The sequence below is a fragment of the Rosa rugosa genome, chromosome 5, assembly GCF_958449725.1.
Source record: "Rosa rugosa chromosome 5, drRosRugo1.1, whole genome shotgun sequence".
In the NCBI taxonomy this organism is placed as follows: Eukaryota; Viridiplantae; Streptophyta; class Magnoliopsida; order Rosales; family Rosaceae; genus Rosa; species Rosa rugosa.
Genome location: NC_084824.1, coordinates 414334 through 438218, shown reverse-complemented (window position 1 = coordinate 438218; position 23885 = coordinate 414334). Strand labels below are relative to the sequence as shown.

General features: G+C 41.2%; 1 protein-coding gene across 1 annotated transcript; it reads left to right on the top strand.

Moving 5' to 3' along the window:
• The first annotated feature begins 1352 nt into the window (after positions 1–1352).
• LOC133707912 (uncharacterized) lies at positions 1353–18536 on the top strand. The gene is made up of 13 exons (XM_062133368.1): positions 1353–1880; positions 2027–2753; positions 2887–8876; positions 9322–10832; positions 11172–11435; positions 11668–11888; positions 11962–12233; positions 12330–15357; positions 15428–15560; positions 15694–16217; positions 16323–17234; positions 17714–17896; positions 18123–18536. Exons 1-13 carry the CDS (start codon positions 1537–1539, stop codon positions 18318–18320), a joined length of 14307 nt encoding a protein of 4768 aa, XP_061989352.1. The 5' UTR covers positions 1353–1536; the 3' UTR covers positions 18321–18536.
• The last annotated feature ends 5349 nt before the right edge of the window (positions 18537–23885 follow it).

The window sequence follows — 23885 nt, the reverse complement described above, 5'->3', positions numbered from 1 at the left end:
CATTCTAATGTCGCTATATATGACGAGAATAACAAATGTGCAGACTAGTCGAGTATATGGAGAATGCTTGGTCTTCCAGTGACAGTTTTATGTGATTTTAGATTTAGAGTTATTTGTGAGTTTCAGTTTGTTATTCTGTTATTTTGTGTAAAATGTAAGTTAATGAGATCTTTATCTCTGAACTCTTACGTCTTTATGCACGTCTTAAGATGTGTTCGGTTGATTTGAAATATGTTGCTATTTGACAAAAAAATAAAATAAAAAAGAGACTAATGTATAGTGGTGTAGTCAAAGATAATCCAATACACTCACCAATGTTTAGCGTGCTACTCGTGGTTTCACTGCAGTTTCTACATGTCCTTTGTGCAATATGGCTGATGAAACCCTCCTTCATCTATTCAGAGGTTGCCCCAGATCCATGGCCATCTGGAAATGCTTTATTAAACCTGGTACTATCCTTAACTCTTTCTCCCTGGATTGGAACAATTGGATTTTTGCTCAACTTCATTGTCATGCCTTTGTCAAGAATAACATCAAGTGGTGCAATATTTTTGTTTTTATCTATTGGTTCATCTGGAAATGGAGGAATAAGCAAGTCTTTGATGTGTCTTTTACTATGCCTACATGCCCTGATAAACTTATATGGGATTATGCTGTGGAGTGGAAAAATGCCATTTACAAGACAAGCTGTTCCAATATGTAGAGCCTCATCAGTCTGTGCTGGAAGAAACCTCCAGAAAACTTTTACAAGCTAAATGTGGATGGCACTCGAAGTTCTGCTTCTGGTAAGATTGGGGTTGGTGGAGTCATCAGAGACCACACTGGAAATTGGGTGATTGGCTTCCAAATCAACTTAGGGGTTGGTGAGATTTTGGAGGTTGAAGCCTGGGGACTTTTTTGTGGTTTAAAGTTAGCCTCAAGCCTGCACATCCCCAAGCTAGAAATTGAATCTGTTTCTGCTGTTCTTGTTCAGCTTGTGCAGCAGCAAAACCTTTCTACTCACCCCCTTGGATCTCTGCTTGCTGGATGCAACAACTTTATGGCCACTATGCAGAATGTCCAGCTTATGCACATCTTTCGTGAGTGTAATATGACAGCGGATGCTTTGGCTAGATGCAGCATTGATCATGAGCCTGGTCTCATCACTTTTTTGGATCCTCCTATCCATGCTACTGAAGCCTTTCTTGATGATCTTGCTTTTGTAACTAGAACTAGGAGAAAAGAGGAGACAGAACTTTTTCTTTGTTTTTGTTTGGGCCTTTGAGGTCCCGCTTGTAACAAAAAAAAAAAAAAAAAAAGATAATCCAATACAATTATTTACTTTTGCCCGTAAATTATCTCTTGTGCGAGAAAATAGTAAATCCCTTTGGCCCCTTTGCCCCCTTTGGTCGATTAATCCCAATTTCATCAAAATTCACTCTTCGCAGTTGGAACGCCACCGCCTTCACCTTGCTTCACTCTCAGGTTTCCTATAAATATTCCAAATTCCACAGGCGATGGTTTCTAAGTAAGAAGGCGAGAGAGCCTAAACCAACAATGGAGTCTCCGTCACCGGAGTCGATATTTCTAGAAGACTTCGGTCAAAAGGTTGACCTTACCAGGCGAATCCGGGAGGTTTTGCTCAACTACCCCGAGGGAACCACCGTACTCAAAGAGTTGATTCAGAATGCTGACGATGCCGGCGCCACCGTCGTTCGTCTCTGCCTAGACCGCCGCCTCCACGGTTCCGACTCCCTTCTATCGGAGACATTGGCGCCCTGGCAGGGGCCTTCGCTCTTGGCCTATAACGACGCCGTTTTCACTGAGGAGGATTTCGTTAGCATTTCGAGGATCGGAGGGAGCAGCAAGCACGGCCAGGCCTCGAAGACCGGCCGCTTCGGGTGAGTTGTTGATTCTTTAGCTCTCCTCTGCTTGCTAACTTTACTTACATTAGGTCATGAATGGCACACTAGGTTTTAATTAGGTCAGGGACAGTAGTGTTGGCGGGAAAAAGAGAATTGTGTACTGATTTCGTGTGATTTTTTAGGGTTGGATTCAACTCAGTGTACCATTTAACTGATTTGCCGTCGTTTGTGAGTGGGAAATTTGTGGTGTTGTTTGATCCCCAAGGCATTTTCCTTCCAAAGGTTTCGGCTTCCAATCCCGGGAAGAGAATTGACTATGTTTCTTCTTCAGCCATTTCTGTATATAGAGACCAGTTCTTTCCTTACTGTGCTTTTGGCTGCGACATGAAAACGCCCTTTTCCGGGACTCTATTCCGGTTCCCTTTGAGGAATGCGGAGCAGGCGGCGACCAGTAAGCTTTCCAGGCAAGAATACTCTGAAGACGACCTCTCTTCCTTGTTGCTTCAACTGTATGAGGAAGGCGTTTTCACATTGCTTTTCCTCAAAAGTGTCTTGCGCATCGAAATGTATGTGTGGGACGCCCAGGACTCTGAGCCGAGGAAGCTTTATTCGTGCTCTGTCAGTTCTGCAAGTGATGATATTGTTCGGCATCGGCAGGCAGTGTTGAGATTTCCCAAGTCGGTAAATTCTACAGAGAGTCAGGTGGACTGCTATTCAGTGGACTTTGTAAGGGAGGCAATGATAGGGACCCAATCGCAGAAGAAGACAGATAGTTTTTATCTTGTACAAGCACTGGCATCCACATCCAGTAGGATTGGCAAATTTGCAGCTACTGCTTCTAAGGAATATGATATGCACTTGCTGCCGTGGGCATCAGTTGCTGCTTGCATCACAGATAATTCAGAACAGGTCAGTTGCCTTAACAAATTTGCCTATGCCTTTTCTATTTCGTTGAGTTAGTTTCAGTCATACTTGTTGTTATGTCGTTTCTTCTTTATAAGATCCAAATGAACTGATACTAGTGAAATGTGATTTTAAACAGAATGATGCTCTTAGGCTAGGTCAGGCATTCTGTTTCCTTCCTCTGCCTGTAAGAACTGGTTTGAGTGTACAAGTGAATGGATACTTTGAGGTTTCATCGAATCGTCGTGGCATCTGGTATGGGGCTGATATGGACAGAAGTGGAAAAATTCGTTCTGTCTGGAACAGGCTTCTTCTAGAAGAGGTTGTGGCGCCTGCATTTACACAACTTCTTCTGGGCATACGAGGACTGCTAGATTCGAGGAAATTGTACTATTCCTTATGGCCAAGTGGTTCTTTTGAAGAGCCATGGAATATTCTTGTTGAGCATATATACAGAAACATTTCTAATGCTCCTGTGTTATATTCGGAACTTGAAGGTGGAAAATGGGTGGCACCTGTCGAAGCTTTTCTACATGATCAGGAAGTTACTAAGAGCAAGGAACTTGGTGAGGCCCTGATTGAGCTAGGAATGCCTATTGTGGGTTTGCCTAACAATTTATTTGACATGCTCTTGAAATATGCTTCCACTTATAGGCAGAAGGTGGTCACTCCTGATACAGTACGTTGTTTCCTCAGGGAGTGCAGATTTCTTTCTACTCTTGGTAAAGCTTACAAGCTTGTATTGTTGGAATATTGTCTTGAAGATTTGCTTGATGCTGATGTTGGGACACATGCTTATAATCTGCCTTTGCTTCCATTGGCAAATGGTGAATTTGGATTGTTATCAGAAGCCTCAAAAGGAATTTCCTATTTCATTTGCAGTGATTTAGAGTTCAGGCTGCTTCAACAAATATATGATAGAATAGTTGATCGGGATATTCCTATCAATCTACTACATAGACTCTCTGCTATTGCGAAGTCCTCAAAGGCAAACCTTGTTATTTTCAATGTTCAGTACTTTCTTCAATTTTATCCAAGATTTGTACCTGCTGACTGGAAGTATAAAAGCAAAGTGCTCTGGGACCCAGAGTCTTGTCATAATCACCCTACTTCTTCATGGTTTGTGCTATTCTGGCAATATCTTCGGAATCAATGCGATAAGTTGTCTATTTTTAGTGATTGGCCTATTTTGCCCTCTACTTCTGGCCATCTGTATAGAGCCTCTAGAGAGTCAAAATTGATGAATGCAGAAAAGCTTTCAGACAAGGTGCAAGGCGTACTCGTTAAAATTGGTTGCAAGATTCTGAACCCAAATTATGGAGTTGAACACTCAGATTTATTTCATTATGTAAGTGATGGTAATGCTACAGGCCTTGTCGAATCCATATATGATGTTGTCTCTTTGAATTGTGGCACCATAGCAACATGTTTTCATAGTCTGGAAGCGGAAGAGAGGGATGAGCTTCGTTCATTTCTTCTTGACCCGAAGTGGTATTTTGGAGCCTGTTTGAATGAGTCTGCCATACGTAATTGCAAGAGGCTGCCTATCTATAAAGTGTATGGTGGAGGATCTACTCAAAGTTTCCAATTCTCAGATCTTGAAAGTCCGCGAAAGTACTTACCACCGTTAGACATTCCTGAGTGCTTCCTTGGAACTGAGTTCCTTATTAGCTCAGATACTGAGCTGCAGATTCTGTTAAGATACTATGGTATTGAAAGGATGGGGAAGGCACTCTTCTACAAGCAGCAGGTTTTGAATAGAGTTGGGGAGCTGCAACCTGAGGTACGGAACAACATTGTTCTATCCATTCTACAAAACCTACCACAGCTGTGTGTTGAGGACACATCGTTCAGGGAATATTTGAGAAACTTGGAATTTCTCCCAACCCTGAGTGGTGCGCTTAGATGTCCTACTGCATTATATGATCCTCGTAATGAAGAATTATATGCACTATTAGATGATTCTGATAGTTTTCCCTACGGTCCATTCCAAGAGCCTGGTGTTTTGGACATGCTGCAAGGTTTGGGCCTTAGAACATCTGTGACCCCTGAGACGGTCATACAAAGTGCTCGACAGGTCGAACGATTAATGCATGAGGATCAGCAAAAGGCACATCTAAAAGGGAAGGTGCTTCTGTCATATTTAGAAGTTAATGCAATGAAATGGATACCCAATCTGTTAAATGGTGATCAAGGAACAGTGAACAGAATGTTCTCACGAGCTGCAACTGCATTCAGACCTCGTAACTTAAAATCTGATCTTGAGAAGTTCTGGAATGATCTTCGGCTGGTCTCTTGGTGCCCAGTTTTAGTTTCTGCTCCATTTCCAACTTTGCCGTGGCCTGTTGTGTCATCCACAGTTGCTCCTCCAAAGCTTGTGAGATTGCAAGCCGACATGTGGCTTGTTTCAGCTAGCATGCGAATTCTAGATGGAGAGTGCTCATCTACAGCGCTATCGTCTAGCCTTGGGTGGTCTTCTCCACCAGGTGGAAGTGTCATTGCAGCGCAACTACTGGAGCTTGGGAAAAACAATGAGATTGTGAATGATCAGGTTCTTCGGCAGGAGTTAGCTGTGGCTATGCCTAGGATATATTCAATACTGGCAGGTTTGATTGGTTCTGATGAGATGGACATAGTAAAGGCTGTCCTTGAGGGCAGCCGGTGGATTTGGGTGGGAGATGGATTTGCAACTGTAGATGAGGTTGTCCTTAATGGTCCCATTCATCTGGCTCCTTATATACGTGTTATACCTGTCGATCTAGCAGTTTTTAAGGAACTATTTTTGGAGCTTGGCATTCGAGAATTCCTGAAGCCTACAGACTATGCTAATATTTTGTGCAGAATGGCTTTGAAGAAAGGATCTTCTCCTCTCGACGCACAGGAAATCCGAGCAGCCTTATTGATTGTCCAGCATCTAGCTGAAGTTCAGATACATGACCAGAAAGTTAAAATTTATTTACCAGATGTATCAGGCAGATTATATCCTGCTGGTGACTTAGTTTATAATGATGCCCCTTGGTTGCTTGGGTCAGAGGATCATGATAGCCCTTTTGGTGGTTCATCTAATATGCCACTTAATGCAAGGAGAACAGTTCAAAAATTTGTGCATGGGAACATATCTATTGATGTTGCAGAGAAGCTTGGTGTCTGCTCTCTTCGTAGGATATTGCTGGCTGAGAGTGCCGATTCAATGAATCTGAGTTTATCTGGTGCTGCTGAAGCTTTTGGACAGCACGAAGCACTGACAACTAGACTTAAACACATACTTGAAATGTATGCAGATGGACCTGGAATTCTGTTTGAGCTGGTTCAAAATGCAGAGGATGCTGGAGCTTCTGAGGTGAACTTTCTCCTGGACAAAACTCAATATGGGACTTCTTCAGTACTTTCACCTGAAATGGCAGATTGGCAAGGCCCTGCGTTGTACTGTTTCAATGACTCTGTCTTCAGTCCCCAAGATCTGTATGCAATCTCACGCATTGGCCAGGAGAGCAAGCTAGAAAAACCTTTTGCTATAGGGAGATTTGGACTGGGTTTTAATTGTGTCTACCATTTTACAGACATTCCCACATTTGTTTCTGGCGAAAACATTGTTATGTTTGATCCTCATGCCTGTAATCTACCTGGGATCTCTCCCTCTCACCCTGGCTTAAGGATAAAATTTTCTGGAAGAAAGATTATGGAACAATTTCCTGATCAGTTTTCTCCTTTTTTACACTTTGGCTGTGACTTGCAGCATCCATTTCCTGGAACTCTTTTCCGGTTTCCTCTTAGGAGTGCTAGTGCTGCTTCCCGAAGCCAAATAAAGAAAGAAGGATATGCACCTGAAGATGTCATGTCCCTTTTTACTTCCTTTGCAAAAGTTGTTTCTGAGACGTTACTTTTTCTGCGTAATGTGAAAGTCATCTCTGTTTTTGTAAAGGAAGGAAGTGGACATGAAATGCAACTTTTACATCGGGTCAACAAGCATTGCAATAGTGAGCCTGAAATGGAATCCAATGCACGACAGGATGTGTTTAGTCTTTTTGATGGTAATCGGCATAATGGAATGGATAAAGAGCAATTTCTAAAGAAATTGAGAAAATCAGCGGATAAAGATTTGCCATACAAGTGTCAGAAGGTTATAATTACAGAGGAAAGCTCATCTGGTAATGTATCACACAGCTGGATAACCTCTGAGTGTATAGGTGGTGGACAGGCAAAGAAGAAATTCCCAGTTTTTAGTGACAAGTCTCATACTTATTTCCCCTGGGCATGTGTTGCTGCATATTTATACTCTTCCAAGGTTGGTTTGCAAACAAGTGATATCTCGGAGAACAACGAGACCTGTGCTGTTACTTCCAATTTATTTCAAGTCCCTCCAGGCCCCTCTGAAGATAGAAAAGATCTTGAGGGCCGTGCTTTCTGTTTTCTACCACTGCCAATTACTACTGGTCTTCCAGCACATGTTAATGCTTATTTCGAGTTATCGTCAAATAGGAGGGACATCTGGTTTGGTAATGACATGGCTGGTGGTGGAAAGAAGCGCTCAGATTGGAATATGTACTTGCTTGAAGGAGTAGTTGCCCCTGCTTATGGGCATATGCTAGAGAAAATTGCACCTGAAATTGGCCCATGTGAGTTGTTCTTTTCACTTTGGCCTAAAACAAGAGGATTGGAACCTTGGGCTTTAGTGGTGCAGGAACTTTATATGTTTATTGCTGATTGTGGCCTTCGTGTATTATATACAAAAGCTCGAGGAGGCCAGTGGATCTCAACCAAACAAGCTATATTTCCTGACTTTACTTTCGACAAGGTTGATGAGCTTATTGAAGCATTATCAGATGCTGGTCTACCTCTGGTCACTGTTTCCAAGCCAATTGTTGAGAGGTTTATGGATGTGTGCCCTGCCTTGCATTTTTTGACACCAGAGTTGTTGAAGACTTTGTTAATTCGAAGGAAACGGGAATTTAAGGATAGAAACACAATGGTATTGGCCCTTGAATATTGTTTACTTGACTTGAAGATGCCTGTTCAATCTGCTGGTTTGTATGGTTTGCCTTTATTACCCCTTGCTGATGGTTCATTTACCATAATCGACAAAAAGGGGATTGGGGAAAGAATATATATCGCACGAGGGGATGAGTATGATCTTCTCAAGGATTCGGTTCCAAATCTACTTGTAGATTGCACAATTCCTGGAGGAGTTTATGAGAAGCTGTGTTACATAGCCCAAAGCGAGGCCTCCAATATTTCTTTTCTGTCATGTCGTTTACTGGAGAAACTCTTTTTAAGAATACTTCCTGCAGAGTGGCATCATGCAAAACAGGTGACATGGGCTCCTGGTCAGCAAGGTCAACCGAGTGTAGAGTGGGTAAGACTTCTCTGGAGCTATTTGAGGTCATCTTGTGATGACTTGTCACTTTTTTCTAAATGGCCAATATTGCCTGTTGGTAACAATTGTCTCTTGCAACTAGTTGACAATTCAAACATAATAAAGGATGATGGGTGGAGTGAGAAGATGACAGCTTTGTTGCTGAAAATAGGATGCGTTTTCCTGAGGCACGACCTTGCAGTAGATCATCCCCAGTTGAAAAGATTTGTGCAGTTGCCAACAGCAATTGGCTTATTGAATGCGTTTCTGGCAGTTGCAGGTAAGCCAGAGAACATTGAGGGCCTTTTTAACGATGCAACAGAAGGAGAGATGCATGAACTTCGGAGTTTCATTCTTCAGTCCAAGTGGTTTATCGAAGAGAAAATGGAAGATAAGCATATTGACATCATGAAACACCTTCCTATGTTTGAGTCATATAAGAGCAGAAAGTTTCTAAGTTTGAGTAATCCTGTCAAATTGCTTAAACCTGGTGATATTCAGGAGGATTTTCTGAGTGATGACTTTGTACGCACGGAATCAGAGAAAGAAAAAATTATTTTGAGAAGATATTTAGAGATTGAAGAACCCTCCAGGATGGAATTCTACAGAGATCATTTGCTTAACCGTATGTCAAAATTCCTATCAGAGCAAGGATCTCTTACAGCCATTCTCCATGGAGTGCAGGTTTTAGTTGAAGAGGATAATTCTTTGAAATCTGCAATTTCTGAAATGCCTTTCGTTTTGGCTGCTGATGGATCTTGGCAGAAGCCTTCCCGGTATAACTTCTCATGGCCTTTATATTTGTTGTTTAATTTCTTGAGTATGGAGTTGGGATGGTGTCTTAAAGTCTGTTCGTTACATATAAAGTCACAAAAAGCAGATAAGAGACTTCGGAGAATACATCTAGTGTTCAATTTATTATCTCTCTTCTTCTCTGCTTTTAGTATGCGTTTTTCTTTTACAATTACGTTTTATGTTCTATTACCATTTAATGTTCATATATCTTTTTACCTCAAGGTTTGTGCAGATAAGCAACTTCGATTAAACTAAATACTTGTTATAATCAAACTTCAATACTTGAGCCTTTATAATAGCAACAACTTATAGATCAGGCCACTTATTGACACACTATTTTTACCATAATGTCATACATTTATGATCTTCCTTCGATCGCTTCTCTGAAAGGATATAATACTGTTTAAATCTATTGTACTTTTGCAGGCTCTATGATCCTAGAGTCACTGCTTTAAGAAAGGTGCTACATGGAGAAGTTTTTTTCCCTTCTGACAAGTTCTCAGATACCGAAACTCTGGATATATTGAATACACTTGGTCTCAGAAAAACTCTGGGCTATTCTGGTTTAATTGATTGTGCTAGATCAGTTTCATTGCTGCATTTTTCAAGGGATTCAGAGACACTAAGTTATGGGAGAAAGTTACTTGTTTGTTTAGATGCTCTATCATGTAAGCTCTCGACTGAGGAAGAAGGAAATCTTGATGAGTCAACGAATTCTGTTTTCCAAAACGACACTAGAACCGAAGATGGTGATGTTGTGTACATTGAGTCTCCCAAGAGCAATGAGAACATAAAAATTGATGATCTGGAGATAAATTCTTTTGTTGACGACTTGATTGGTGATAAACCAGAAGAGGACTTTTGGTCTGAAATGAGGGCTATTGCTTGGTGTCCTGTATGTGTTGATCCACCTCTCAAAGGAATCCCATGGTTGAAATCCAGTAACCAGGTGGCATCCCCGAGCAATGTGAGACCTAAATCCCAGATGTTTATGGTTTCCTACTCGATGCATATACTAGATGGTGTATGCCGCTCAACATACCTACAAAAAAAGCTTGGCTGGATGGATCCACCGAACATAAATGTTTTGTCCACGCAGTTGATTGAGCTACCTAAGCTGTATTTTCAGCTTAAATCACATTCAGCTGATATCCAAGATGTCGATGCTGCACTTTGTGAGGGAATTCCATCACTCTATTCAAAATTGCAAGAATATATTGGCACTGATGAATTTTCGGACCTAGAATTAGCATTACATGGTGTTTCCTGGGTTTGGATCGGGGATAACTTTGTAGCTCCAAATGCACTTGCATTTGATTCGCCTGTGAAATTTACTCCATACTTGTATGTTGTCCCATCTGAATTATCAGAATTCAAAGATTTGCTGATAAAGTTAGGCGTACGAATTAGTTTTGATATATGGGACTATTTGCATGTCTTGCAACGCTTGCAGAATGATGTGAAAGGATTCCCACTGTCAACAGATCAGTTAAATTTTGCGCATTGTGTCCTTGATGCTGTAGCAGACTGTTGCTCAGAGAAACCACCATTTGAAGCTTCTAACACTCCAATGTTAATTCCAGATTTTTCTGGAGTTCTGATGGATGCTGGCGATCTTGTGTATAATGATGCACCATGGATGGAACACAGTACTCTTGTGGGGAAACATTTTGTACATCCAACTATCAGCAATGATCTGGCAAATAGATTGGGGGTACAGTCACTTCGTAGCCTCTCTTTAGTTGATGATGAAATGACTAAAGATATTCCGTGCATGGACTATGCTAGAATAAAAGAGCTTTTAGCTTCATATGGGGACAATGACTTGTTATTGTTTGACCTGCTTGAGTTGGCAGATTGTTGCAAAGCTAATAAGTTGCACCTAATCTTTGACAAGCGGGAACATCCTCGGCAGTCTTTGCTGCAGCACAATATGGGTAAGTTAATTTTCTATAAACTTTTATTGTTCTGAATATGTTATTGTATTGGAATGGGTAGACAGAGAAGGGATAATTCAATAATTCAATAAACTTTTGGCCTTGTAACTATTAATATCATTTTTAATCAGAGGTGAGTAAATTTATTTTTAATCAAAAGAAAACACAAGTGTACTTTTTTTTTTTGGAGAATAGCAGTGCATTTCACTTTTTTTTTTCGTTCCCTTTTTGTCACCGCTGGAGTTTTCATCATGCCTAGGTCAAAGCGTCAATTGCATGGATTCTTGCCATGAACTTGGGCTTTATTCTAATTTTGTTGACAAATATGTGATTGTTTAGGGGAATTTCAAGGGCCGGCCTTATTAGCCATATTGGAAGGAGCGAACTTGAGTAGAGAGGAAGTAAGTAGTCTCCAATTTTTACCTCCATGGAGACTAAGGGGTGCTACTGTGAACTATGGTTTGGCTTTGCTTAGCTGCTATTTTGTCTGTGATCTTCTCTCTGTTGTTTCTGGTGGCTACTTTTATATGTTTGATCCCCGTGGTTCAGTGCTTGCTGCACCTTCAAGTTGTACTCCTGCGGCTAAAATGTTTTCTCTGACAGGTAATTATTCATATTATCATATATCATTCCTCCTTTTAAGTTGCTTATGTTGTATGATGCTCCACATATTAGTTTTATCGTGTCTGTACTTTTCTGGTTACCTTTATGATCAGATCAATGTTCTTTTAGCTCTTATATTCTTTCCTGGATCAATGCTTTTTTAGCTGCTCTATTGTTTTATCTTCTGCTGAGTAGATTTGAAGACTGAACTTCATTAATGCTTGATTTTCAGGTACAAATTTAACTGATCGGTTTTGTGATCAATTCAATCCTATGCTGATTGGCCACAGTATGCCATGGCCATCATCGGATTCTACTATTATTCGCATGCCTCTATCATCTGAATGTTTGATTAATGAACTTGAGTTTGGATTAAGAAAAATAAAGCAGATTACTGAGAGATTTTTGGAGCACTCTTCTAGATCACTTTTATTCTTGAAGTCAGTAATGCAGGTATTGTTAGTGCTCAGTTTTTCTTGCGCATGTAGCTTTTTATACAGCCTTTTACATTTTTATGGATGATCAGGTGTCGATCTCCACATGGGAGGAAGGAAGTGCACAGCCATGTCAGGACTATTCAGTTAGCATTGATTCATCATCTGCTATCATGAGGAATCCATTTTCGGAAAAGAAATGGAGGAAGTTCCAAATATCCCGATTATTTAATAGCTTCAATGCTGCAACAAAATTGCAAGTAATAGATGTGAACTTGAACCAAGGCAAAGCAAGAGTTGTTGATCGATGGCTTGTTGCACTTAGCCTGGGATCTGGGCAAACAAGAAATATGGCTCTTGATAGGTATGATATGCAAAAAGTTAGATATTAGATACCTTTTTCTTGATCTTTCACTGCAAATGTAAAACTATGTTTGATGCTCCACTTATTATTTTGCAGGCGTTATCTGGCATACAACTTGACACCTGTCGCTGGAGTTGCAGCACATATATCCCGAGATGGCTATCCTGTTGATGTTTGTCTAACGAGTTCTATCATGTCCCCTCTTCCTTTGTCTGGAGGTATAAATATACCTGTTACTGTTCTTGGATGCTTCCTGGTTTGTCACAATGGAGGTCGCTCTCTCTTTAATTATCAAGACAAAGAAGCTTCTTCAGCAGAGGCATGTGTGGATGCTGGAAATCTGTTAATGGAAGCTTGGAACAAAGAGCTGATGTCATGTGTTCGTGATTCCTACGTCGAATTGATATTGGAAATCCAGAGGTTAAGAATAGATCCTTCTAGTTCCGCAACTGAATCAAGTGCAGGTCTTGCAGTCAGCCTGTCTTTGAAGGGCTATGGAGATCAAATTTATTCCTTTTGGCCGAGGTCTAACAGGCATAATTTGGCCAAACAACCAGGAGATGGCAGTATACCTTCAATTGAAGTGCCTAAATCAGATTGGGAATGTGTAATTGAACAGGTGATAAGTCCTTTTTATGCTCGTATAGTTGATCTTCCTGTGTGGCAACTTTACTCAGGAAATTTTGCCAAGGCTGAAGAGGGTATGTTTCTTTCACAACCTGGACATGGGGTGGGTGGGAACTTACTTCCGGCTACAGTTTGCAGCTTTGTAAAGGAGCACTACCCAGTGTTTTCAGTACCTTGGGAGTTGGTGACCGAAATCCAAGCCCTGGGGATTACAGTTCGGGAAGTGAAACCAAAGATGGTTCGGAATCTGTTAAGAGCTTCTTCATCATCTATTGTTCTCCGATCAGTTGATATGTATGCAGATGTTCTTGAGTACTGCTTGTCTGATATTGAGATTGGAGATTCATTCAATTCAGCTGGAAATTCTCTGGCAGTTGACAACAGTAACACTAGAGGGCATAGCCAAGTTGTTGGTGGGAGTTCTGCTTCCCAGTCAGTTACTAATTTGCATACTTATCCAGCATCTTCTACACAGAATGCTACCAGTTCAGGAGATGCAATTGAGATGGTGACAAGTTTGGGCAAGGCTTTACTTGATTTTGGCCGGGGAGTTGTTGAGGATATTGGTAGGTCTGGGGGGCCCTTGGTTCAGAGGAACATGGTTGCAGGTAGTAGTAACAGCATCTATGGAAATGGAGACATGAATCTTCTATCGATAGCAGCTGAACTCAAAGGTTTGCCATGTCCAACTGCAGCAAACCGTTTAACTAAGTTGGGGTTTACTGAACTTTGGGTTGGGAATTCAGAGCAGCAGGCATTGATGGTTTCCTTGGCTGAAAAGTTTGTTCACCCTAAAGTATTGGATAGATCAATCCTCGCTGACATATTTTCAAATGGTGTGCTACAATCATTATTAAAACTGCGAAGTTTCTCTCTTCATTTACTGGCCAGTCATATGAAGTTCGTTTTTCAGGATAACTGGGCGAGTTATGTAATGGGCTCAAATATGGTTCCTTGGTTTTCATGGGAGAATAATAAATCAAGCTCTGGTGGTGAAGGTGGTCCTTCTCCTGAATGGATACGGCTCTTCTGGAAGAACTTCAACGGCTCTTCGGAAGATCTTTTGCTCTTTTATGATTGGCCTCTAATTCCTGCTTTTCTTGGTCGGCCAATCTTATGCCGTGTCAGGGAGCGTGACTTGGTCTTCATTCCACCCCTTCTTATTGATCCAACTTCAGAAGAAAATGCTTTGGAAACGAGTGCAACTGGAAGCAATCATATGCCTGAATCTGAATCAATTCAAGCATACATTTCAGCTTTTGAAGTAGCTAAAAACCAACACCCTTGGTTGTTATCACTTCTGAATCACTGCAACATACCTATATTTGATATAGGTTTTTTACACTGTGCTGCCCCAAGCAACTGCTTCCCTCCCCCTGACCAATCATTAGGGCAAGTTATTGCTTCTAAGTTGGTTGCAGCTAAAAATGCTGGCTATTTCTCCGAAGTCACTTCCCTTTCAGCTTCAAATTGTGATGCACTTTTTGCACTTTTTGCTAATGATTTCTTGTCTAATGGCTCTAATTACAGAAGGGAAGAACTTGAAGTTTTGCGTTCACTTCCTATTTATAAAACAGTTGTGGGTTCTTACACACGATTGATCAGTGATGATCTGTGTATGATCTCCACAAATTCATTCCTTAAGCCCTATGATGAACGTTGTCTTTCCTATACCACTGATTCAGTTGAATTTGCATTACTTCGAGCACTTGGAGTCCCTGAATTGCATGATCAACAGATTTTAATTAGGTTTGGGTTGCCTGGGTTTGAAGGTAAGCCTGAACCTGAAAAGGAAGATATATTGATATATCTTTACACAAATTGGCAAGATCTCCAAATGGATACCGCTGTAGTTGAAGCTTTAAAGGAGACTAAATTTGTAAGGAATGCTGATGAGTTTTGCACAGATCTGTATAAGCCCAAGGATTTATTTGATCCTGGTGATGCTTTATTAACATCTGTTTTCTCTGGTGAGAGGAAAAAGTTTCCAGGAGAAAGGTTTTTTGCTGATCGGTGGCTTCGAATTTTAAGGAAAACTGGCCTACGAACTGCAATAGAATCTGATGTAATACTTGAATGTGCCAAAAGAGTGGAATTTCTTGGAAGTGAATGCATGAGATCCAGAGATTTGGATGATTTTGACGACCTAACCAACTCTCAGAGTGAAGTTTCCATGGAAGTATGGACGTTAGCTGGATCTGTTGTTGAAGCAATTTTCTCGAACTTTGCTGTCCTCTATGGCAACAACTTCTGTGATCTCCTTGGAAAGATTAAATGCATACCTGCTGAATTTGGCTTTCCAAATGTCGCTGGAAAAAAAGGTGGCAAGAGAGTGCTCACTTCATATAGTGAAGCTATTCTGCTAAGGGATTGGCCTCTGGCTTGGAGCTGTGCTCCCATTCTTTCGAGACAAAATGTTGTTCCTCCCGATTACTCTTGGGGATCCCTCCAGCTTAGGAGCCCTCCAGCTTTTCCTACAGTAATAAAGCACTTGCAGGTAACTTTGGTAGTCCTTTTAGTTTTATCCAAGATGATGATTCTTGTGCTAAAATCCTTTTGTGCCCCAGATTATTGGGAGAAATGGTGGTGAAGACACACTTGCTCATTGGCCGACTGTGTCTGGTATGATGACTGTTGATGAAGCTTCTTGTGAGGTGTTGAAGTACCTGGATAAGATTTGGAATTCTCTCTCTTCTTCAGGTAGACTCCTCATGATTTGTTTGCAAACTCCATTTCAGATTTGTGGACTGGACTGAGAAATATTTTGTTACCATTAGGGCTCCTTATTGTATAGTTTGAATAATAAATTCTTCATTTCTAATTTTTTATGCAGATATAATGGACTTACAGAGAGTACCATTTATACCTGCTGCAAATGGTACACGCTTGGTGACTGCGAACCTGCTTTTTGCCCGCCTAACAATTAACTTATCCCCATTTGCGTTTGAACTTCCTACATCATATCTTCCCTTTTTGAAGATTTTAAAAGATTTGGGACTTCAGGACATGCTATCCATTGCCTCTGCAAGGGATCTTCTCTTGAATCTTCAGAAAACTTGTGGATATCAACGTCTAAATCCAAATGAACTCCGTGCTGTGCTAGAAATTTTGTATTTTATCTGTGAGGGGGTTACTGCAGATGACATGTCTAATGACCCCAATTGGACATCAGCAGCAATAGTCCCTGATGATAGCTGCAGACTAGTTCATGCGAAATCCTGTGTGTATATTGATTCCCATGGATCCCGATTTGTAAAGTGCATTGACCCGTCCAGGTTAAGATTTATTCACCCAGATCTTCCAGAGAGATTTTGTACTGTTCTGGGAATCAAGAAGCTGTCTGATGTAGTCATAGAGGTAACATGATCTTCTTAAACTTAATTTCTTTTAATTTTCCTTTATTTGTTTTGGCAAAAATTGCTGTTGTTTTAACTTTATGCAAAATCGACTCTATGGATGTAGGAATTAGATCACGAGGAACATGTGGAAACTTTGGATCATATTGGATCAGTTCCAATTGTAGCCATTCGAGAGAAACTGTTGAGCAAGTCACTTCAGAGTGCTGTATGGACAGTTGTAAACAGCATGGCTAGTTACATTCCTGCAATTAAGCATTTAACTGTGGAAACCATACAAAACTTATTAGAATCTGTTGCGGAAAAGTTGCAGTTTGTTAAGTGCCTCCATACTCGCTTTTTGCTCCTCCCACATTCTGTAGACATTACCCATGCTGCTAAGGATTCCATCATTCCAGAGTGGGTCAATGGATCCATGCATCGGACACTTTACTTCATCAACCAGACTAACACCTGTATATTAGTTTCTGAACCACCACCTTATATTTCTGTTTTTGATGTTATTGCAATTGTTGTGAGTCTGGTCTTAGGGTCCCCTACTCCTTTACCTATTGGATCTTTATTCGTCTGTCCTGGAGGCTCTGAAACTGCAATCGTTGATCTTTTGAAACTTTGTTCTGACAAGCAAGAAATGGAAGCCACCAGTGGAAGCAATGGCTTGGTAGGTAAAGAACTGTTACCCCAAGATGTTCATCAAGTACAGTTTCATCCATTGAGACCCTTTTACGCTGGAGAGATAGTGGCATGGCGGTCTCAGAATGGAGAAAAGCTCAAATATGGTAGAGTTCCAGAGGATGTCCGGCCGTCAGCTGGCCAAGCATTGTATAGATTCAAGGTGGAGACTTCACTGGGTTTTATGCAACCTCTTCTATCTTCTCATGTCTTCTCGTTCAAAAGTGTAGCGATGGGAAGTGAGACTTTACCAGTGTCTATGGATGATGTTCATACAATGGATCACAGCAGAACTCGTATTGACATGCCAGAAACTTCTGGAAGTGGCAAATCAAGAGCTTCTCAGGTATGTCCCCCTCTGATGCTGTCACCAACTCACCATTATAGGTTTCGTTGGCAGGCTGTTCCCTTCTTTTAAGTTTTTAAGCTTTCTTCTCATACGGATGATCCTGCAATACTTGATCCTCTCAAATTCTTGGAAGACTATGCCACTATTTCGAGAGCCATATGCCCTTGAGCAACAGTAGTTCACTTTGACTGAGGATCATCACCTACTTTTCCTCTCTTTGTTTCCTCGTTTGGTTTCTTTGCTTCTCTTTAGTGTTTTGTTTTTGTTTTTCATTGCATGAGGTCCTGATGTTTAATCTGTAGGATAAAAATATTATGTTTTGTCCTTTTTTTTTTTTACCGTCATGTTTTACTTGTTGGGTATTTGGAAGATACTTCAACGCAAGTTTTTTTTTTTTTTTTTTCCAACTCTCATCCACTGTCAAATTGGTTGGATTTTCTTAAGCATCAAACTCAAAATGGATTCTTTGTGGGCAGCCGCAAGCTGGCAAAGACCTGCAGTATGGCCGAGTATCACCTGCAGAACTGGTGCAAGCAGTACAAGAGATGCTCTCTGCTGCTGGGATTTATATGGATGTGGAGAAGCAGTCCCTACTGCAAAAAACATTAACGCTGCAAGAACAATTAAAAGAGTCCCAGACTTCACTTCTGCTTGAACAGGTTTGTGACAACTGTGCTTCTTTTGCACGGCTTTGCTTCTACTAGAGCACGTTTGCTGGAAGAAAATGCATCTGTAATATAGGTCTCATGAAAGTGGCATCACTTCTAAAGTAATAATATAAGAGTCTGAATGCCGAGGCTTATTTGCCATTTCATATTACATTCATCATATCCTTTTGACGTTCTAGGAATTTCTCGTTTTTCATATTATTGAATTAATTTGCAGGAAAAGGCTGATGTTGCAGCAAAAGAAGCTGATACAGCAAAAGCAGCATGGGTTTGCAGGGTCTGCTTGAGCGCTGAAGTTGACATAACAATCGTTCCTTGTGGTCATGTACTTTGCCGGAGGTGCTCTTCTGCCGTTTCCAGGTGTCCATTTTGTCGGCTCCAGGTTTCAAAAACTCTGAGAATTTTTCGGCCATAAGAACCTTAGGTTTTGCAGTTTTTTGTTCATATTTTCAGTTTTCGGTGATTGGTTTCTCCTTCGCTTTCTTTATCTTCTGTGTCCCGTGGCGATGCAATTTTTTTGTACATAAAACTAGTCTTTGTATAGTAATTGATCATATCATAAAATCAATCATTGTAAATTGACCCACCAAGTCTAATTCCCGCTTTTTGAAACCTTTAGTTTCATCTGTTATCGTGGAATTCATCAGAAAAACGTACTTTGGCTTAGGTTTTCAGCATTATCAATTATCTGATTATCGATGCCACCTATCTGAGACCTTCCACTGAAAAACTGCTGGCCTCTGAACTATCCTCTGATCAGTGTGGATAATTAGCCCTTGAACTTGTAGTACGGAGTTCATTGATAAACTTCTCGAATACCAGATAGGCCAAGTTGCAACAAAAAAGAACGAAAGAATAAAAGAACGAAAGGGAGAGATGGTAAAGAAAGCTCAAACGGTCACTTTTCATTCATTATTGTGGGATGAATGGTATTGGTTATTGATAGACATAACAGGATACAAACTCACTAGTTAGTCATAGGAGTTAAGCAAGGTGGTTATTGATAGACATAACAGGATACAAACTCATTAGTTAGTCATAGGAGTTAAGCAAGGTGAGCTAAGACACCAACTAGTGGAGCATTAGTAACGGTCGTTGGTTCAGCTAACTGAAAGTTGTTCCTGTCGTCCGCAAACCCATCATTTTCGTCTGGGGTCACAATTGCTCCCTCCAGCACGTTTGGGTTGGGCTCGGGTTTGTGAAACCAGTCAAACCCGCCTTGGCATGTCACAGGAGCTGGATCCATCTTGATTGAGACGATTGATGCTCCTCTGTGATGAATTTATCAGTCAAACCAGTCAAAATACACATTGATCACGTACATAACTAATTAATCAAGTGTTAAGAGGGCTTCGTTAACCACAAGTGAGTTGTAGGACAATTGTCCTTTTCAGACTAGGAATAACACATGTTTGATATTTGCATGATGATTAAACAGAAATCAATACCTGATACCCACTACTGGCGTAGACTTTTCCTGCCTCAGGGATGCTGTTTTGATAATTACCAGGATGATTGCGGGCAAAATCAAATAGCTGCATTCAATTCATATATAACAAGATCGAGGAAAAGGTGAAACGCGACTCAAAGCTAAAAAAAGAGAAAAAAGAACGCGCCTCACGCGCCTGGTTTTCCTGACAGAGAGTGATGCTCCGTCCGGCGGCGCGTCCTTGGGACGTCGTCGTCGAACGGGTCTGTGTTGTTTTTACGCATTCCGGAGGGGGGCTCAGGCGCAGACGTGGCCGTGGGAAGGTGGCAGGTTGTGGTCGATCTGTGAGTTCTCGATGCAGCTTGTGGACTTCTGCAGGTGAGGAGCGGAGGTGCGGTGCTGTTAAGGTGTCATCTTTGCTTCTGAGTTCTGGGAGTGGGCGGCGGCGATTTGGTGTTCTGGGCGTAGTCGATCCAGATCTGGATCTATTCTGTCTGTGGATCCGGATGCTGTTGCCGTTCAGTCTCATGCCGGGGTGGCCCGATGTTTTGCGGCGCAGCTGTGTGGCGTCTCGGTGCTGGGATGGGTGGGTACCTGGTCGGGCTCGTCTTGGGTGTTTGTTCAGGCTGCGGTGGGATGGTGATCGAATCGGGTGGACTGAGAGAGACGGTGCTCCTCGCAGGCGGATTCATGCCAGTCGGACGGTGTGGATCTGGCTTGCAGGACGGCGGCGTGCGGCTTGCAGTCTGTGCCCCTCTTTGGTTGGGCTATGTGCAGTTTGGGCCTGGGCTCTGGGCCCAAATTCGCTTTATTGGTTTAAGTTTTATTGTTTTTTGTCTTTTTCAAGTTATGGTGGCTATATGCCGGTAATAAGTCCCTGCCGAGTTGTGGCAGGGCGACGTGGGCTTGGTCCCGGACTGCACCCTTTGTGTGCCTGGTCTGTCCTAGGTAGGCAGCGAGTTCCTTGCGTTTGCAAATGGTTGCTGTCCTCTAGTGGCAGTAATGTTCCTGCTCTAGCTAGGCAGCGAGTTCCTTGCGTTTGCAAATGGTCGCTGCCTCCTAGTGGCAGGGTGAAACTGCGTGTCGTAGGAGTTCTCTCCCGACGGCAACATAACAGAAAAGTTGTGCCTATGGTAATTATGCTACGTAGTCATCGAGTTATCTTTCTGTTATGTCACCGCAATGTTAAAGCAAATGGAGAAGCCAGTAGTGCGCTCTTTGCTAATTGGTGCTTTTTTGAATACATGTTTTTTGTAGAGTTTCCTGATATCATTTCGGGTCGTACTCTTTATGCTTATTGTAATCAGGGGTTTAGGCTAAATGTCCCCCCCTTGTATTCGACAGTTTCATTAATGAAGGCGTGAGGGCAGCCGCACCGGCCCTTTTCAAAAAAAAAAAAAAATAACAAGATCGAGCTAATCAAATTCCAAGATCACTTTGTAAATATTGCATTACTAATTAGAAGGCTAGCTAGTAATGGCATGAATGATGAAGTAGTATAAACCTGCTTTGCATGAGTTACGAGTTGGGATGAGTAACTTCTATCAAAACGTTCAAAAGCAATAATTGATGTTGGTCATCAATCATGAACACGGTCCTCGGGGTGGTCATGTGAGGGATGAAATCTGCTGTCCCCAAAAACCATGTGCCAAGCCTGTCTTCATATTCTGATTGGTCCATTAAGATTAGAAAATGAAAGAAAGATTAAGATAATGATTTTTTTAATCATTCTAAGCCAATCAAAACATGGGGATAGTGTTGGGAGAGGGTTTTTGAGACAGCAGATTTCATCCCCACATATTGATGGTCTGAATCAACACCCCCAATATGCCCATAAAGCACTTCGGGCTGTGGATGTGCTTTTATCAAGTAATCTGTTCCCCACTTGATAGCACGAAGAGCATTAGCGATCTCATATTTGGCCTTGAGCTTGCTTTGGAATTCGATCGTGCTCCATGACAGCATTGTTACTGAGAAGGCCATTGGAAATCCCAACTTGAGATTGTCTCCGGCATCGTAGTAGCCTCCCACCAAATCAATCTGCATGCATGCGCACACAACGTATATGATTATATTATAATTACATGCAAAAGTACGTACTTTCATAACAGTGGTATCAGTACATTAATTATGCTATAGGTTGACCAGCGCATGCATGGTACGTAAACGATCTTACTCCAGCATCACTGCCGTCTTCGATCTAGTCCGGAATCTCCTCGCCACGCCACTCTCTGGAGTTTGCCAATAGGGGGCAACTTCCCTGAGCGTTGACCCTCATAATACAACAATGACTTGGCAAGTGCTTGAGTATAGTCTGCATGCATCACAAGCAATTCCTTGGAACAATAAAAGCATAGATAATGATCCAATAACCAAACCAAAGACCCGTCTACTGCTCTGCACAGACATCATCATCGTCGTCGTCGATCGATCACCAATAATTTTCAATTAATGTTGAGATGTTAATTAATTAGTACTACATTTCCTCATTCACATATATATATATATATATATATATAGAAAAACATGCATGAAATAAGCAGAGGTTTTCATTTATTATCCCTTGATTTTTTTTAACCCCTGTACGTATCAGATTCTCTCTTATTGTAAAACCATATTACTTCTGAGAAATTTTAAATACACACCCCAAACTATTTAATACACATCCTTATTATTTTATATTTCAAATCAGATTTTATATGTAGATTTTTTTTTTTTTTTGAGAATAAGAAAGTGCATATTATTAAGCAATTTAGATAGGTACATCAGATATAAGTACATCGGATAGACAATAAGGTCTATCCATTACCCCAATTTGGAATGAAGGAAACAAAAGCGCTACCTAACTAAACATGTGTTGCCAGAATACATTTCCTAAGGCATATGTACAAATAACTGTAGGGAAGAAGCGGAATGGGATCATCGCTTCCTCGATCTATTACAACAATTACAATGATTTTATATGTAGATTAAATGACTAAAATAGACATCTATGTATTAGAAGAAAAATAATAATAATCATATCTTCCTTATATTATTCTATAATTATAAACACAATGAACTTCTATAAATGGCATTCTCATTTAAAACACTCTTTCTTATATTATTCTATAATTATAAACACAATGAACTTCTATAAATGGCATTCTCATTTAAAACACGAATAAAAGTTAGAAACCATCTAATTTAAATTTTCCTTAAATAAATTGTAATTAAATGGGGTGAGAGACCATATAATTTAGAATTTCAAAATCAATGGCATTAAGTGTTTTTAAAACATATCGCTTTACTCCCACTTTAGTTCTTTTTTTTTCTTCCTAAAAGTTATAATTAGTCATTTTATTGTCTAATATAAAACATCACCGTTACAAAACTTTGTAATTGTTAATTTATTTGACCATCAAATGACAACTTCATAGTTTTGCCATTCCAGAGAAACTACTAATACAGTTTTAGTACGTTGAATGTTCGACTCAAAATTTTATACTTGATCAATAGGGTGTTTCCTTGTTTGGTGAATGAGAACTCAAATAATACAAAACTTATTTCTAAGCATCTATTTGAAGGGAACAATAATGAATCTTATGGATTTCCCAATAACTAACACAAGTAATTAATATGGTCAATTATATATACTAATCAAATTAACTAGTAGCCTTAATGTAGTTAAATAATAAGGGGCTGAAATTTGCACACCCAATTTTACTTTCTGCACACCCCTTGTGCTGCTTTTACTAAATCACCCATATACTTATCTCTCTCATCCTATCCCTTCCACAACCTGCAACTAAAACACTCTTCTCTCTCTCTCCCTCTGCCACTCAACACAAATTAACTCAAACTCAAACCATCTCCATCTCCATCTCCATCTCCCTCCCCTTCATAACCCAATTTGATTATCTCTTCTTCCACAAACTTAATTAAACCCTCCATTTTTCTTCCCAAATGGACCATGAACTTCAAACCACCTCCACCATCTTCACCATTACCCACCAATTCAAACCCACTCCCTCTAACCCACACCCTCACTCTCCACTGGGTCTCTCCCCCGCCTTTTCCCTCCGCCATTTCCAAACCCACGCACCCATTTCGCCTCCACGCCACCGTCGCCAACCCCGCCAACCCAGCAGCAGACTTAACTCTCACAACTGCCGCCGCAGCCGCCGATGACGACGAGCCACCGATATATAATGAAGACCAGAAGCTTCTAATCCTCCTCCGCCAGAGAAAAACAGAAGAGGCTTGGATTCTCTACACCCAATCCTCCCGCCTCCCCAATCCCACTTACCTCAGCCGCTTGCTCTCCCAATTGTCCTACCAGAACACTCGTACCAGCCTCACGCGCGCCCAGTCCATCATCACGTGCCTCCGCAATTAGCGCCAGCTTCGTAACCTCGACGCCAACTCCCACGGCCTCCTCGCCGTCGCTGCCGCCAAGGCCGGCTAGAACCGCAGACCCGCTATGCCACCTCCATCGTCAAGTCCATGCTCCGCTCCGGCTTCCTCCCCCACGTCAAGGCCTGGAGCGCCGTCGTCAGCCGCCTTGCTGCT